The sequence below is a fragment of the Lynx rufus genome, unplaced genomic scaffold, assembly GCF_022079265.1.
Source record: "Lynx rufus isolate CCGP_SWC_20201006 ecotype Redwood Valley unplaced genomic scaffold, mLynRuf1.p SCAF_4, whole genome shotgun sequence".
Classification (NCBI taxonomy): Eukaryota; Metazoa; Chordata; class Mammalia; order Carnivora; family Felidae; genus Lynx; species Lynx rufus.
Genome location: NW_025814856.1, coordinates 98576674 through 98594890, shown reverse-complemented (window position 1 = coordinate 98594890; position 18217 = coordinate 98576674). Strand labels below are relative to the sequence as shown.

Sequence of the window (18217 nt, the reverse complement as noted above, 5' to 3'; positions counted from 1 at the left end):
TTCAAGCCCCATGTCGGGCTCTGTGCTAACAGCTCAGAGCCTGGAGCCTACTTCAGAATCTGTGTCTCGTTCTCTCTCTGCCCCATTTGATGAATACCATCAAATTAATTAAAATATAGAAAGGGTAGCAAGCAAAAATATATTTGTTACTATGACTCCTAAGTAACAAACAATGAACTTTCTGAGAATTGTAGCATTAGAATTAATATAAATGTTATTTTTGTAAATTATGTGATGAATAACATACCTGAAAACAGTCATAGAAAATAGTTAATCATGTTCTCACCAGCATTAAAAAAATAATCTTTTTATAAGTCATTTAAAAAAAATTTTTTTTAATGTTTATTTATTTATTTTGAGAGAGGGAGAGAATCCCAGACAGGCTCCACACTGTCAGCCCTGAGTCCGATGCGGGGCTCGGACTCACAAACCATGAGATCATGACCTGAGCTGAGATCAAGAGATGGTTGCTTAACCGACTAAGCCACCCAGGCACCCCCCCCCCAAAAAAAGGTTTTTATGTGGCATTCTGTGTTTGCAAAACAACATAGCTGAGCCTTTTGAGCAGTAGCTCCAATGTTTGTGAAGAAAATATGTAGTTAAGAGCATAGTTTCTGGAATCTGCCAGGATTAAATTCTAATTTCACCATTTAATAAGACCATGGAGAAGTTACTTAACATGGAAAATTACATATCCCATGAATAAAATTAGGGCTAATATTATTAGCAACATTTTTATAGGTGTGTTTGAAAATCAGGTGAAATAGTGCCTATAGAGACCAGGCACATTCTAACAAATGGTGCTATTATTATTATTTATTAATTACTTTTTGGATTTATAATCTTTTTGGATTTATAACATTCTCCAAAGTTTTAAAATTACATTATTTTTGTTTTGATGATACTTTTATCATTTTGAGATGTCCATTATGATTAGTTTGATAGTATCCAGAGTGTTATGAAAGAAAGGCTTCTCAAGAGAATATGTGCATCAGCATGATTAGAGGATTTTCCTGAAAGATTGTTGTCTCCTTGGCAGAACTTTCACACTCCTATGTGACAAGAAAAAAAAAAAGAAAGAAAGAAAGAAAGAAAGAAAGACAAAAAGAAAAGAAAAGAAAGAAAAGAAAGCAAATTTCTAAAATTTCTAAAAGAAATTGCTTTTCTTTGTTGCATAAGATTTCCAGGCAAACTAAGTAACCAAAAAGACGTTTTCTTTATGTGAGGCTCTAATTGAAATTCCCAGATGGGTTGGGTTTTTGTTTGTTTGTTTGTTTGTTTGTTTTGTTTTGTTTTGTTTTTTTGATGTGTATTTAGTTTGCTACAAATGTAAGAAAAATTTTTAGAAATATTTTGATTGAAATTACCAAAGCAACATGTGTGAAAATAACTGTCTTATATCTTAATTCTGTGTTTCTTATCTAGGCGAGATTAGTAATGATCCTATAACATTTAACACAAATTTAATGGGTTACCCAGACCGACCTGGATGGCTTCGATATATCCAAAGGACACCATATAGCGATGGTGTCCTGTATGGGTCTCCAACAGCTGAAAATGTGGGGAAACCAACAATAATTGAGGTAATTTACTTAGAACTTTTTTTTTTTAATTTGGAAATATGCCATTCCTTTCTGTTTATCTACCAAGGTCTTTGTTTCAGCTTTGTATATAAAAAAGGGAGCAGTCTAAATTAGTGGGAAAAAATTAAAAGACATTTAAAAATGATAGATTACTATAATATGAATTCTATGTAAGAAAATAAATACAAACTTAAAACACTTATTTGCTTTATATATTGATTTCAAATTGCATGTTCATTGAAATACAGTCTTTTTTTTTTTTCAACGTTTATTTTATTTTTGGGACAGACAGAGACAGAGCATGAACGGGGGAGGGGCAGAGAGAGAGGGAGACACAGAATCGGAAACAGGCTCCAGGCTCCGAGCCATCAGCCCAGAGCCTGACGCGGGGCTCGAACTCACGGACCGCGAGATCGTGACCTGGCTGAAGTCGGACGCTTAACCGACTGCGCCACCCAGGCGCCCCGAAATACAGTCTTTAAACAGACATGTGCTCCTATCATGTGCTAAGTATTATGATAACTGCTGGTAGTAGAAGATGAGTAAGAGGTGAGTCCTGCTATGTCTTCCAGGAGTTGAAGCACTGGAATGGAAATCCATTGTTAGCCAACACTGTCATAACTATTTTAATAAGAAGGTACTGTTTGATACCGAGTTGTAAAAGGGTAAATAGGAATTCACTTCACAAGTAGAAGGAAGGCTATCTTAGAAGAAACAGCACATCAAAATCTTGGAGGTGTAAGCAAAATCACGCGATTTCAGAGAACTCTAAATGTGGCTAGAAGGCAGGATGCACCCCAGAGGGTGGATGATGGGAACAGAGGTGTTGATGTTGGTAGGGGTAGATCTTTGAGGGCTCCATAAGCCAGGGTGATTTGTTTGGCCTTTATTCTGGAAGGAATGGATGCTATTATAATCCATCAGATTTTCACCAGTACCTAACATCATACCTGGAAGACATTAGAAATTAAAACAATAGGGGTGCCTGGGTGGCTCAGTCAGTTGAGTGTCCCAACTTTGGCTTAAGTCATGATCCCCTGGTTTGTTCGTTCGAGCCCGCTTCAGGCTCTGTGCTGGCAACTCAGAGCCTGGAGCCTGCTTGGGATTCTGTGTCTCCCCCTCTCTGCCCTTACCCTGCTCACACTCTTTCTCTCTCAGTCCATCAAAGGTTAATAAACATTGAAAAAAAAAAAAGAAATTAAAACAATAACAAAAGCAATATTGACATTGAATGGGAATTAACACTATAAAAACTAAATGGATATAAAAGCTAGTAAGGTTTCCCTGTCATACCCAACAAAATCAGAATTATAATGGCAGTCAGTGGCAAGAGAGTCCTACTATAGTTTTATACCCTGATGCCTCAGGAGCTTAGATTTCTAATTTAACTTATTAATTCCATAAGGGTTTAGTGGTAGTGACCAGAGCAGCATCATAGGAGCTACTAAATGGAATTGCCAGGAGCTTGTACAGGTCCTGAATGGCATGTTTTCTATCTGGTATAAACTCTCAGGGGATCACATGCTTTGAGTTTTTCTCCAAAGTTTTAATCAGCCATAGACTGTGGATATGAACTTCTGTGTTGGCAAAGAGAAGGTGTTTCTTCTTTTGAATTGAAGTTTGAATTAATGACTTTCCAGTGACTTCTATCAATAAATCTCCTTCCAGTAGACAATGTAGATATAAGATACAGAAATAGAACATATAAGTATCTACATAGATATATATGTAGATATAAGAAAAAGGTTATTTTGAGTTATTGTCAACTAGTTTTTAAAAATTTTCAGTAAAGTTATATAGGTTATTTACCTAAAATAATGTCAAATGTCATTTTTTAATTGGAAAACACTAAAGGAATTCCATTTAAATTAAAGAGCAAAACAAGAGTGAACCCCTCCGTCACATTTATTACAGAATATATTAGAAATCCTAGCCACTGCAGTAAAGAAAGAAAAAAGACCATTAAATCTGTAAGTATTTAAGGGAAGAAATAGAATACTCAATGATATAAATAGTCTATAGACTATTAAAATTTTAAGAAAGCCTAGGAGTAAACTATAGGATCAATATGAAAAATCTGGTTCTGTTTCTATACATGAAACACAAGTATTGAGAAAATATATGTTTTAAAAAGATACCATTTATAATAACAGCAAAAATTGTAAGGCACTTAGAATAAATATAACAGAAGGTGTGCAAAGTCTATATGGAGAAATTTATAAAACTTAATTGATACTAAGATTATATAAGTGAGAAGGTAGTCCATTCAGTGACAGGAAGACTCAAAATCATGAAGGCATCATTTCCCCCCTAATTGACCTGTAGATTCAATGCCATTCCAAGAAAAATTGCAATAGGTTTTTTTTCATGAAACTAATGTCAACCAATTCTAAAATTTATAAAGAAGATAAATTTTAGTGCCAAAAACAATCAAGGCACTCCTAAAGAAAAAAAATAGAGGGGAGGAAGGTTTCTTTCCCTTCCAGGTATCAAGATTTATTATAAATCGCTAGTAATTGTCATAAGGTTGTATTGATATAGGGATAGACAAATTAACCAATTAATAGAATGGAGAGCCCAGAAACGGATACATCTACATAAGGAACAATGATGTACGTCTGAAGAGATGGTACCACAGCTGACTGGGGGAAAGGATGTCAGTGAATGGTGCTCAGAGAATTGGTTAGCCATATGGCAAACACAAAATTAAATTCTTACTTCATAAGAAATACAAAACTTGAGTTTAGGTAGTTTAAGGATTTAAATATGAGAAGCAAAATTTTAAACTGTTATATGAAAAGGTTGAAGAATATCTTTCTGAGTTTGGGGTAGGGAAGGATTTCTTAAACAATACCTACACATTTTTACTTAAGAGAAAAGACTGATAAATTTTACTGTGCTACACTTGTCAACTGGTGTTCATCAAAACCGTTAAAAAATAGGCAACCCACAAACTGGGAGAAGATATTTTAAAAATATATAGCTGACTAATGATATGTATCTAAAATATAAAAAAGGACTTGGTAATAAGAAAAAAACATGAAAATAAGTAATAAGGCATGAACAGACATCTCACTAAAGAGGAGACACAAATGACAATTAGGTAAAGAAACTTACTCTGATCAGTAATGAAAAATGTTCAGATTAAGACCACAATGAGAATTTTACCCTTGGTAAAAGTCACTGAGGGTGGATATGGGGATTAGATAAGCACTTTGGAAAACAGTATTGAATATTTCACATAGATGAGTGTCACTGTACCCTATAATCCTATAGTCCCACTTCTAGGCATATACCCAAAAGAAACACTTGCAAATGTCCACTGGAGGTGTGGCCAATCATGCTTATTGAACGATGTTTGTATAGCAAAACACTGGAAACGCACAGAGCAATGGAGACCCAAAAGCCTGTCGGCAAGAGAATAGATAACAAAAGTCTATGAGAAGAATAGAGAAATCAATTGTGGAGTTTTCATTCAGTGAATTAAAAAAAAAATTTTTTTAAGTAGAGTGGACACACAGTGTTACATAGTTTCAGGTGTACAACATAGTGACTTGATAACTCTCTAGTTATGCGATGCTCACCACAAGTATAACTACCATCTGTCACCATACAACTCTATTATAATATTATTGAATGTTTACAGCAACAATGAATGTAAGCTTGCCCAGCAACATGGACAAATGTTTTAAACATAATGTTGAATGAAACAACCAGCCCCAGAAGACTACATATAGTTAAACACTGTTATAGAACTCGGAAACAAGCAAACTAACATATTTTAAGCATACATGCATTTATAATAAGACTCTATTTAAAAATGAATGGGATGATAAACGTAAAATTCAAAATGGCTACTGCTGGTTGCAGAGAGGGATGGGAGAGAAACACATGTCTTGAGCCAGGATTCTCAAGGGTTCATGATGTTCTCACTCATACCTTACTACTAACATAATGTTACAAATATGTATCAAATAATATGCTAAAAAGGTAATGATGAAAATTTAGCATATCTTTCATTTAACACAAGTAGTGATTTATCTGTAAATAACATATCTATATTTGTATATAGTAACATATTTACAGTATTTTAAAATATTCTATTAACATAGTCGAAAAGAGGTTTGCATATCTTAAGCTAATATTTAAACATATAAACCCACTGATTAATTTATTCATTAGATATTTGTTAAGCATCTAAAATAGATCAGCTACTGTTCTAGAAATAGGGGATCAAAAAAGCCTGAACGCATGCATACCTCTCTGCTATGAAGGGCTTCACATCATCATGAGAAGTAAAATTTGAGAACGTTAAAATGTTACTTTATTTAAATACCTCATTAGAAGTGATAGACTGCATTCTGTTATAGCTGTTAAAATTAAACATTAAATATAAATTCAGATAAAATTCTCTCCCTGATTTATGAAAGGTCCTTCATTCTCTTCAGTAGCCTGTGACTTAAAAAAAAAGTATTAGAATTTATGAAATTTATAATAATGAAATTTGTGATAATTATGGGAAGGTTAGCCATAAAAAATCTTGCCACGAACTTGAAAATGTCTGATCTTTCTGGGTTTTAGCTTTGAGATACTCTAACAAATAGTAGAAAATTGATACTTTTTTTTCCCATTGAGAACATGATTAAGTTATTTCACAGGGTAAACTTTTAAAATCCTCAAGTCTTTTTTGCATTTTTTCATTTGCTTCTTTGTGAGCAATAGTTCCTAACTTATTTTAATGACTCGTCTTAATTTTAGTGTCCCGTGGGAAACTTGTTGATTATGTGTCCCAACAGACAGCAACAAGGAAGTCATTAAACCCAACAGAAATTTGACAAATTGGGGACAGAGAAATCCTTTTAACTTCGTGCAATAATATGCTTTTCAGAATATGTACTTTCAAATAGTGTTAAAGGTTTGGACTTACTTATTCCAAAATTCTTTTTTTTATTGTTCTCTCAAATAATATTTCTGGTGAGTGTAATTTCTTTCCTTTAAAGCTCACATATGATGCTATAACAGTCTTTGATATTTATTTTTAAATGAGCCAGATTGTTCTTTTCGTTTGAGTCAGTTTTGTCCTGCTCTTTTTGTCTCAATGTGCACTACAGCTTGTCACTGCCAGAAGGCTAGTGCTGGGATTCTAAGACGATTGCACAATCATTTGTTGTTTTTGAGGTACTGCACACCTGTCTGAATGATTTAATATCTGTTATAAAGTTAATTATTCCTTAATTTTTGAGGCCCTATCTTGTTGTTGGCCTTTGCTTTGTTTGGTGTTTGCACTGGCCATTTCGCGGTTGACTTTGATGTAAGTTCATTGGCTCTGCAAATGTTTACTAATATTTGACTCTACAAAGGGATTGATTTGTGTTTTTGAGCATGTGCCATAAGCTTTACAGACTATGATCCTTATTATTCTTCTGCTCCCATTGGGAGATAGGAGGTCCAAGGGGTTATTCATGCATTTTTTTGACTGGTTGGTGTGCAGTTTATTACTGAATACAAAGAACACAGAGATGTGCTTTTTTTCAAAGTGTACTTTTTAGTATAATCCTTAAGCTCCATTTAAAAGTGCAAAAATACATTGTTTTGGCTTTTTTGAAATCTTAGACCGGCACTGGTAAGTAATTTCTAATGGTTAATCCATTTACTAATGATGCATCTTCGTTGGTACTAGCACTTAATGGTGTTCTATAAAAGGGTCTTTCCGATTTTAACTTTTGTTTTTGCATGTTAAATAGACTTGACTAATTATTTATTTTCCCATAACATTGCTAAAAGCTCTGAGTCGTTATTGCCCGGAGAAGGCACATTTTGTAAGTATATAAACAAATAACGAAAATGGAAAGAACGACAATTTGTTTTCATTTCGTCCTTAATGAATTTCATTTCCCAAATAACATTTCACTTCTTTAATATGATTTTCTTTTTCTAATAGATAACTGCCTACAATAGGCGTACCTTTGAGACTGCAAGGCATAATTTGATAATTAATATAATGTCAGCAGAAGGTAGGTACGAAGGATATGTTGCTGATTGTTTTCTTATTTACCAGAAGTATTTCATTATGTTTTATATCTATGTAAAACACAATTCAAGATTTTAAGGTACCACATACCTAATGTTACCAATAAAGTAGTAAAGTGTAGAGAAGAAAGTGAAACAATATTTAACTGGTTATAAAATATTATGATGTGTGATGATGCTGAAAAGCTCAGAATAGGGGGCCAAACACATGGGCCACTTATCTCTCCAAGCCTTGGTTTCATCATCTGTAAAATGAGACTAAGACCAGCATTTCTCTCCCAAGTCTGGGGTAAGGAAGGAGTCTCTGAGTTAAGGCTTGAAATGTACTTAACATGGGGCTGAGCTCAGAGTGTACAGTCAGTAATTATTAGCTAGTTTTATTACTTTACTTTAAAACTGATCATAGGTAGTGGTTTAATTGTGTGTGAAGATGGAGAGTTGTTGATGGGAAAACACTGGAGTTTGGGTCACAGTCTCCTTCCTAAATAGCAAATCACGCATTGCTAGAGCCTATCAGCAATTTGGAGTTACATATAGTCACATTGTAAGTTACTCCCAAGGATTTGGAAGGTTAGGGACACAGGAAATATTCTTAGAGTTGCACTCTCAAGTATTCTGACCCTTTTCTGGCATTCAGTTGGGAAAAAAAATCATGCCACTAAAAACTTTGTAGTTAAAATTTGTAAATCATGGGATACTCCTCTCTATGCTAGATATCATTTATGAGGGTAACAGAAGAACTGACACAGCATTTTTACCCATAAGATTAGTAAAAGCAATTGTGCATCTTAAATAGGGAATTCATAGTTCTATTTACCAGTACAATTAAATGAGCAAACAAAATATTTTATTAGAACCTACTAATTTGCAATTCTTGATAATTGAGTTGAAAAATACCTCTACACTATTTGAAAGAAAGCAATATTTATAGAATTGATGCTGCAAAACATAATTGGGGAGATTGCTTAAAGATTTTGAACCCCTATACGTGAGTTTTTTCCCACGTGTTTTAGCAGTGTCAATTGCACACAACAGTGTGCTAATTTAAAACTTAACGTGACTTTCATATATGAAAGGCAAGTTCAAATGCCAGTTCTGTGGGCCTGGACAGAAGATTCCCTGTCCCCTTTTCTACTTCCCAAGGGCTTTTGGTAGGTATTCCTGTTTGGATCCGGAAGATTTTTGCAATTGTAACTGGATGCTCGCATCCAGTCTAAGCTATCCTTATAGAATTGAAATACCATTAATGGTCAGAATCATCACAAAATTCCCTTTCTCCTTGGGAATTCATCAGTGTAGTGATGTAGTTACATTACAGTGGGCTTGGACCACTAACCTCACCATTATGCTCCCAGAGGGGCTCCCCTTTCTCAGGTACAGAAGTCCCTACAGATTGAAAGACAGTCTGGTATACAGTTTGAACTTCCTCAAGTCTGGTCTCAGGACTGGTAGATACAGAATACACGGGCATCCGTCCTCTATGTGTTTGATATGTAGAGACCTATGCTCAAGCAGATACATCTGTAGGATTGAAAGTTGGCTTTACAGGCTATTTATTTTTTTTAATGTGTATTTATTTTAGAGAGAGAGCATGAGCCGGGGAGGGACAGAGAGAGAGGGAGACAGAGAATCCCAAGCAGGCTCCGCACTGTCAGTACAGAGCCTGACACAGGTCTCAAGCTCACGAACTGTGAGATCATGACCTGAGCCAAAATCAGGAGTCGGATGCTTAACCAACAAGCCACCCAGGTGCCCCTGTATCGGGGGTTTTAAAGGTGTGTTGGTGAAGGAGGAAGAGTAGATAGATTTTGGAAGCCTCCACTTTTATTTTGGGCAGAGCTGCCCCACCGTCTTTTACATAGGGTTCAGTGGCCCCAAACTGTGAAAACCAGTGAACCAAATAGCATGCGTTTATCCTCACTGGTCTCGATGGAGTGCATGTGGGCACTAGGATGTACATCTTTGAGCAGGGCCTACACACGTGCCGTGTCTCCCAGATAAGGTTAGGAAGAGAAATAGCAGGAGTTGCATGTCAGGATAATCATGCTCAGTCTGACTCTCTGCCCAGCTGTCTCCTCCTCTGAGAGACCTAATGGGAAATTAGTCATGTAGAATCACAGAGCTTGGAGCTGAAGGAGAGTACATAGAGTGATTCTCTAAATTGGGTCTAGTGCCTCAGAGGCCTGCCACCAATTTGTTGGCCTGCCGTTCCCTTGGCCTCTGTGATGTCCAAATATAGCAGGCATGGGATTTCCCCAAAGTTAGAAAGCTCCTATGACTCATCTTTGGAAGGTCTGGCAGTAGCTCTTGGCTCGGTGGACAGCAGGCAGCTGCAGGGCCCAGAGCCTCCAAGGGGTGTGGCGGCAGTGGGTCTCAGAAAGGAGCCACGAAACAGGGTCACGTGGATTAGGAAAAACCAAGTAACAGTTCTCCAAAAAGTGGCATTGATAATAAGAAAAATGTTTTGCACGCTTTTTTGGAAAAGTGGATATAAAAACACGGAGTAACATTAGTGGATGATAGACTTCTAGCACACTCAAAAACTATATTTGGTATTATTTATAAATATTATTTATTGCCAAGAAACTGTTCTTCATGACATATTTATGCATGGCTGTTTTTCACTATGGAGAAAAATGTGGCATGATTAAACTACTGTTTATCTGTATAAAACAGGAAATGTATCTGTATAAAACAGGAAACTTATCTACATAAAATAGAATAAATAAATCATATTTTAGAAGATTGCAGATGGCCTATACATCAAACAAATCTAACAAAATCACAAGCAGAATAAATGGCAGTGTAGAAGATGAATAAAGAACCTTCCATGATTAGAGCCTCGAAAAACTCAGTCTTTAGGAAGAGACACCATAGTCTAGAAAACCCCCTTGAAAATTCTAAAGCCTGAACATCTTCCCTGAACATCTTCCCCTGAACATGTTCCCCTGAACATCTTCCTCTGGCTTCAAATGTCTTTTAATATTAAAGAGGCTTCATAAGAAGTGAGGTCATCAAGATTTCAGTTATTTATTGTGTAATTTTTAGTTTTTATTTAATTATTGAGTAAGAGTGGAATACTTAACAGATGTATGAGTTTTAATGAAGTAAATCAGAGAATATATGTAGTGTAATTACTACTGAGGACTTTACATGTGTATATAGTCCAGAAACAATTTCTTTTCCTTCTAAGGGGAGAATTCAGGTAAACAGCTTGTTCATATTATTTATAATAATTGCTAAAGTTTACTATTTTATAAGTTCTTACTCTATGCTAGGAGCTCCACTGAGCACTTTATATACACGGTCTCCTTTAGCTTAGATAAAAAATATATGAGGCAAGTTCAAGTGATGGCAAAATTCTGGGCCTCTCTAAAGATCATTTTCCCCTTCTGACAATCCAGAGCAAGTACCTACTCACCCCCTGGTCGTGAGTACTAAATGTGATAATTCACCGCAGTCCCTTAGCTTGGCCTACCTCATAGTAAGTATTCCCAAAAAAGTAGCCTTTATTACTACATAAATATTATTAAACATAAAAAGCTATTCTTTATCTTAATTTTTTTAAGTAGGCTCCATGTCTAACATGGGGCTTGAGCTCATGACCCTGAGATGGAGTTGAATGCTCTATTGACTGAGCCAGCCTGGCACCCCAAAGCTCTTCTTTATCTTAACAGAACAATCTGAATATAGGAAATGATGTTTTTTAATTCAAGAGTAACATTTGAGGAACTGAAATACAGTTGACCCTTGAGCAATGCAGGGGTTAGGGTGCTGACCCTTGAGCAGTTGAAAATCTGTTTATATCTTCTGGCTCCCAAAAGACATAACTAGTAATAGCTAATAGCTTACTGTTGACCAGAAGTCTTACCAATGATAACATAAATAAGTCTATTACACATATTTTATATGTTATATGTATTATATACTGTATTCTTACCATAAAGTGAGCTACAGAAAAGAAAATGTTATTGAAAAAATCATAAGTGAAGATACATTTACAGTACTCACTATATAAAAAAAAAATCCACATATAAGTGGACCTGTGTAGCTCAAACTCATGTTGCTCAAGAGTCAACTGTAAATTTTATTTATTTCTATCTATTCTACTTAGTTACACTGAAAGTCTGAATTGAACATTGGCTACTTAAAAATATTAATTTAAAAATTTTTAGAGGGAAATTTTGATGAGATGTTGAAAAGGAAAAAAGCTAAGTAAATCTCTAACAACATGAGGTAGGGAATTTTGTGAGAAATTTAAAATATAATTCCCTAGAATATTTAATTATGGAGTGATCAAAAGAGAAATTACTATGATTTCAGATTTCTTTTTGAAAATATAACCAATATTTATTTTAGTAAAAGTAATGTTTCAGCATGCTCTAAAAAGATCAGGAATACTGCAAATTAAAATTATGGTATTTCAAATTATATGTAAATAACTCACAAACAATTACAGATATTTTGTAACATCTCTATTTGGAAAGAATGTTGCTCTGTGCTTCAACCTTGTCCTCTGTTCAAATGGGCAGTGAAGTACATAGGGTTGTAATGATTAAATAAGACCATGTACTTGAAAAAGATCTGTCGATTTTAAAACACTACAAATACAAAATATTATTCCTACCCACATAGAGTTTTCTGGAAATGCTCCTTCCATATTGGCAGGGGAGGAGACTGGCAAGTCACTGGGAAATTTGAGGCAGGTGTGGCATTTTTATCTTTTTGGTCAGATCCTACAATTACAAATTGCCCTGCTATCCCTTGGATTTGATTACATTGTAGGTAAAATTCTGTGTCAGATGTATGTTATGTTTTTACATATGTCCTCCGTTATGCAGAAAGTCTTTAAAGTCAATATTAGTATTATTCCCCAAAGCCAGGATTATGACAGAAATCAACAAATCTCAAATTGTTCATCTGTTTCTCTTTCGAAAGACTATTTTATTAAAGATACACATATCCTTTTTCACCAAAATTAGACTTCCCGTTACCATATCAAGCAGAATTCTTCATTAAAAATATGAATGTAGAAGAAATGCTGGCCAGCGAGGTTCTTGGAGACTTTCTTGGGGCGGTGAAAAATGTGTGGCAGCCAGAGCGTCTGAACGCCATAAACATCACGTCAGCCCTAGACCGGGGCGGCAGGGTCCCACTGCCCATTAATGACATGAAGGAGGGGTAAGCAGACCTTTATCTCGTTGCCTTAAATATGCATTGTTAAATATGGTGATCTTATCAAACTTATTATAGATAAAGGATGGCCTATTGCATTCTTTTTAATAAGTAGGTATTATACAGATATGAAAACACTAGCAATTTTCTATATTGACAAAGAGGTTACATTAATGGTTCTTTATATCTGATGTTCCAGGTCCTGTGAATTCTAATTGTAGATCAGGATCAACATCATAAATTATAGCACTAAGTCTTTTGTACCTTCCATAGAGGAGCTGAGTATTTAGGGTCCTGAATTTCAAAGGAAATTGATGCCCCAGTTATCAGCTGCAGGACACTCAGACTGCTGTAACTTTATTCTAGGAAACTATTTCTTCGCTTTAACATTCTTTCCACCATGTGTCGGTGATGGATAGCTGGAATGGATTTGAAACCTATTCCTAAAGCCTGGCCTTGTCACTCATAAGCTGGGTGACATTGGGCAAAATGCTGCACTCCTCTGTGCCTCGGTTTCCCCATTTGCTCCAATGGGCATTGTACTCTTTCTTCCTTCAGAGTTGTTATAGTGTCTAAATGAGAGTGCATTTGAGAGAGATTCGTCTATTCTCATGCCTTGCAAATGATGACTTATACCTGTATAGAGTTTAAGAAACACTTTTTATGGCTGGATAAATTGAAAGGATTGAATGTCAACATCAAATCAAATTTGGTCTTTAATTTTTAACCTGTAGGTTGAAGCAGATCTACCTTTTTTTTTAAAACCATTCTATAAATAGACGAGATATGGAATAAATCACAGTTTATATAGCATATGCCTTTCCAACTCCTCCTTTATCCATATTCATGGTAACATTTTTATACAGATGATATCTGGAATTAACTAAAATACCTGGATTAATAAGAATTAAATTTAAGGGCAGCTTTAACAGAGAACTTTGTTGGAAATAAGGGAAGAGATCACAAATAGACACAGATGAAGTATGGGAGAGTAGGTAGAAGGGGGATAAGGGATAAGCAGTGAGCTGTGAAGTCCAACTTACAAATTTCAGAATTAAATTGTAGCTTGTATGTTACAGTAATGGATTTTGAAGTCAGTCAAGCACACATAGAAGTGCTTTGAGAAAAATAGCTGCTTTATCTCTTGTCTATCTATTGGTTGGCTTTCTATATGAAACCATAATTTTAGAGCTTAAATTTTTTTACTTCAGAGTTCCAGCATGATTCTGTTTCCCACTGAGTATTTAAAGTAGAACCATGGAAAATGATGAACAGAGAATCTCCCCTGAAAACATTCTCCAAAGCTGGAGTCTTTTCAACAGTTTCTTAAAGTGATGCGTTTGCAATGATTGTTAAAACAATGACCACAAGATGTTAGAGGAAGCAACCTGAAAAACAGGCATTGGTAGGGTTTTCCCTGGTTGTGCTTTCTTCTGGGCTCACTCTTCCATAATCGGTAGTGCAGGCCCCGCCCACAGAGGCTCTTTTAGAAACAACGACCCTAAATTGAACTGAACAACTATCTAAACCAAACGCTGACAAAAAAAAAAAAAAAAAAAAAAAATGGTGCTTCTCAACCATGTGTAGCCTAAGAATTGCCAGTAGAGCTTTAATAAAAATATGGATAGGTTCCTGGCTCCTGCTTCCCCTTAGAGATTCTGAGTCTTGGAGTCTAGGGCTGGGCCTGAGCATGTGACTCTAAATTAAGAACAGAATTTTTGTCCTATAAGTACTTGTTAGAGAATTCAGTCATTAGCTGACTGACCCCCTAGCACCTGCTAGAAGGAGGCATGTGCTGTCAGATATTTGAGAGAGTCAGTCCCATGGCATTTATTTGGACCCTGTTGTCTCAGATCCCTTCCCAACTTGAAATGCTTTCCATGAGTTTTAATTTAATGTTAAGCCGTAACCTTTACAAAGTATTCATATGATAAGTCTTTTAAAATAGCATTTCTATAAATTGTATGCAATGCCAACTCTACTACTCCAGTGTCCCTATATGAACACCAGTGAAACAAGATCATACTTGAGTATCATTCCAGAAGAAAAAATTGTCCCTAGAATGATTTTGCATATCTTCTTTAGTTGTTATATAATGCCTTGGTAACACAAATAATTTTTTACCCTGTTGCCTGAAACTTAGAAATAAATCCTGTGCTTGACTAACTCCTCTCTTGTGCCGTTCTTCCTTTTTGCTGATGTAAGAATCATAATTCTTAATTTACCTAATAAACTTTTTGCCTCCGTACTTTCTTTTGAAAGTAACGTGGGCTATAAATCCCTTTTAAAAGTGAAATTTTGAAAAGTTCAAGAAGTAAGGTCAGTATAGCAAAAGAATTCCATCCCTTTCTTTTTTTTAAAACTTATTTTACGTTTATTTAGTTTTTGAGAGAAAGAGAGAGAAAGGGAGCATGAGTGGAGGAGGGGCAGAGAGCGAGGGAGACACAGAATCTGAAACAGGCTCCGGGCTCTGAGCTGTCAGCACAGAGACCGATGTGGGGCTCGAGGTCACAGACCAAGAGATCGTGACCTGAGCTGAAGTCGGATGCTTTACCAACTGAGACACCTGGGCGTCCCAGTCCCTTTCTGTTTTAAGATTTTATTTAAAGATGTAGTCATACACTTCTGAGGTATTAATTGAGCACCTGATAAATGAGTTCTGCTTAATATTTAGTAGCAAAAGTCTCAGACTGTTAAACATACACACAAATGATATCTCCATGAAACTATTTCCTATTACTCATGGCAGCCACAATCTGCTAATGGCAAGTTTTTCCATATTTGATAGATGGAGTCAGATAAACAGCAGATGAATAAAAGTTCTCCGCAGTAGACCCATCAGAGGAAACCCACTGCCCTTCTGCAGCCCCAAGTGCTGTTAAATGTCAATCACCAAGAACCCCCTCTGCAGCATATCCTGGCTCCTCATCCTTCCTGATGTACATTTGTGCACTTCTCGAGGCTCACTGACAGCTTTCAAACTTCTCCTAACTCTAGCAGAAAACAATTACAAAGATTTACTTCAAAGTAAATAAGCTCCTGCGAAGGAAGGCTGAGCCTCCTGAAAAGATTTTCTTTCCCTTGCCAGACCCATAACCCCCGGCAACTGTGCTGGCTCTGGGTGTGGTCTTGCTGCTGCTTTCGCTCCTGATAGGGAGCCAGAGGCTAAGGACTCGTGGGTGCATTTAGCCTGGGATAAAGCTCGTGGAAAGAGGAGTGGGTTCATATTTCATTCTAGGCATGGCATAGCTGCCAGCCCAGGGTGAGTGATGTGGTGTAAATGGCGGCTATGAAGGGAATGATGGGGTGTGAGGATTAAAGAATATACTCACTTTTCATAAGAGATTGTCAAACCCACCACTATTTCCTCTGGTTACCAAAGCATGTGGATCTAGCCTCAGTCAGCAACAGAGAATCCTAGTTTATTCGTTAGACAATCTCACAAAATACTCCCTCTAATTAATTGTTTGCTTTCTGCCCTATGAAGGCCTCAGTGAGAAGTTACACTTGGGGAAGAGAATGTAAGTCAGTGGCTGCCAAATACTGCTCTGATGCAAGGTCATGATCCTGGGCCAGTCTGTAGTGCTCTGCTGACTTTGTCCCCGTGTTTTCTGATTTATGAGATTGTCCTTTATTCTTAAGTAACGTGCCTCCTACATTTTTGGTGCAAACATTCTTTTGTGGAATGATGCTGATAACCTGATGGGAAATTCTAAAATAGAGCCTTAGTAATGTAAAAATTGGAAGTCCATATAAATCTATTTTTGTAAGTACAAGTCAGTATAGCTATATGCCTAAAGTCTGTTCGGGGTGCCTGGGGTGTCTCAGTTGGTTAATCATTTGACTTTAGTTCAGTCCGTGAGTTCGAGCCCCGCATCAGGCTCTGGAGTGCCTGGAGCCTGCTTCGGATTCTGCGTCTCCTTCTCTCTCTCTGCCCCTCCTCACTCACACACTGTCTGTCTCTCTCTCAAAAATAAATAAACATTAAAGATTTTTTTAAGTCTATTCTATGTTCCACATATAGATTCATTTTTTCTTTTGTAGTTAAACACTTACTAAGTATTTGTATTCAGGAATACTATATTAATCTTTAATGTACAGTGATTTTAAAAAAATCTACGCTCACAATCTAGTAAGGACCAGGTGAGTAATCAGATAATTAGAAAACAGTGTCATACACACCACTGCTGAGATATTCTCAGAGAGTGTATCTCCTTCACTTCAGCTCCATGCCTGGAAAGGGTTCATAGAGGAGGGGGAAGCATGATCGCAGTTTAAAATACAAATTAACCTGCCCCCAAAAATAGCAAAGAGGGATTCTAGATAGAGGGGTCAGCTTGAGCAAAAGCCTTCAGGTAGGAGAAACCCTGATGGATTTGGCAACCTATTTCAAATGGATTTGGGGGATAGGGATCCAGAAGTGGTAGTTTCCAAGGAGGCAAAACCCAGACTGGATAAAGCCCTGTATACCAAGAAAAATTGTTTCTGTTTTATCCTGAAGCATTAGGGACATTTGCAAAATATAACACATGGTGAAGAGTGGTAGAGTAGACTGAACCCGAATGCCTCCCTCCTGCACGCAGGAAAGTCTCCCCCCAACACACAGAACTAGAAGGGTCTGACCCTTCAGTGTGTGCCAGTTCCCTCTTCTGATGATTTATTCTTTCTCCAATGGAGAGGAGCAAGTGAACAGTAGAACAGAGTCTGGAAGAGCCCTTTATTGTATTTCTTATTCTGTATTACATCTTTTATTTAGTTTAACTTATCCTTTATTGTTCATCTTATTTTTCGATTGATTGGTTGCAGATATGCACAGAACAAAGACATAGTGTGGGGGACAGAGGCAGGAATCATAGTGCATTTTCTTTTAAGAGCTCAAGTTCCCAGGCAACATGTAACATGTGGACACATTCTTCCCTAAACTGTCTTTTATTTCCTATATACACAAAATAAAGAATAAGGCACATTCGTTTCTTGGACAAATAGGTAAAGTATGCATTCATTGGATCCATTTAGCTAACAGAAATCTGGCTGAAAAAGGCAGAGTTTGGGCTTAATTTTTTTTTTTTTTTTACCTGTTACTTGGTTTAAAACATTGTATGTGTAAAGGCACAGTGAATATGTTCTACCTCAAGGGAAATTGAGTTGTTCAAACTGGAAGAAAAGATTCCTTTAGAAGGAACAAATTCCTTCCGTGTAAATCAATTCTCAAGATTCTGAGGTTTTGGTAACCTTGCTTGAGAGCCTTATACTTGACAATATGTTACCATCTCAGCTGTTTACACATTTTAAAGCTTGAAAACACGTGACTGAGGTCATAAAGGTGTAATGATCTTTTTTGTTTCACTTCGTAAAAATTTTGTTTCTGCATATCAAAAAGTGAGCCGAAAGGAAAACAGATTATGAAAAATGTAATTTTAGCATGTATA

At 36.3% G+C, this 18217-nt stretch overlaps 1 protein-coding gene across 5 annotated transcripts in view; it reads left to right on the top strand.

The window, feature by feature from the left end:
* SGCE (sarcoglycan epsilon) overlaps positions 1-18217 on the top strand; it is a 70402-nt gene that overhangs the window by 29045 nt on the left and 23140 nt on the right. For all 5 annotated transcript variants that reach the window (XM_047096592.1, XM_047096594.1, XM_047096593.1 and 2 more), the window contains 3 exons: positions 1426-1583; positions 7525-7597; positions 12596-12794. In XM_047096592.1, coding sequence (XP_046952548.1) covers positions 1426-1583; positions 7525-7597; positions 12596-12794 — 430 coding nt within the window. The remainder of the gene's footprint in view (positions 1-1425; positions 1584-7524; positions 7598-12595; positions 12795-18217) is intronic.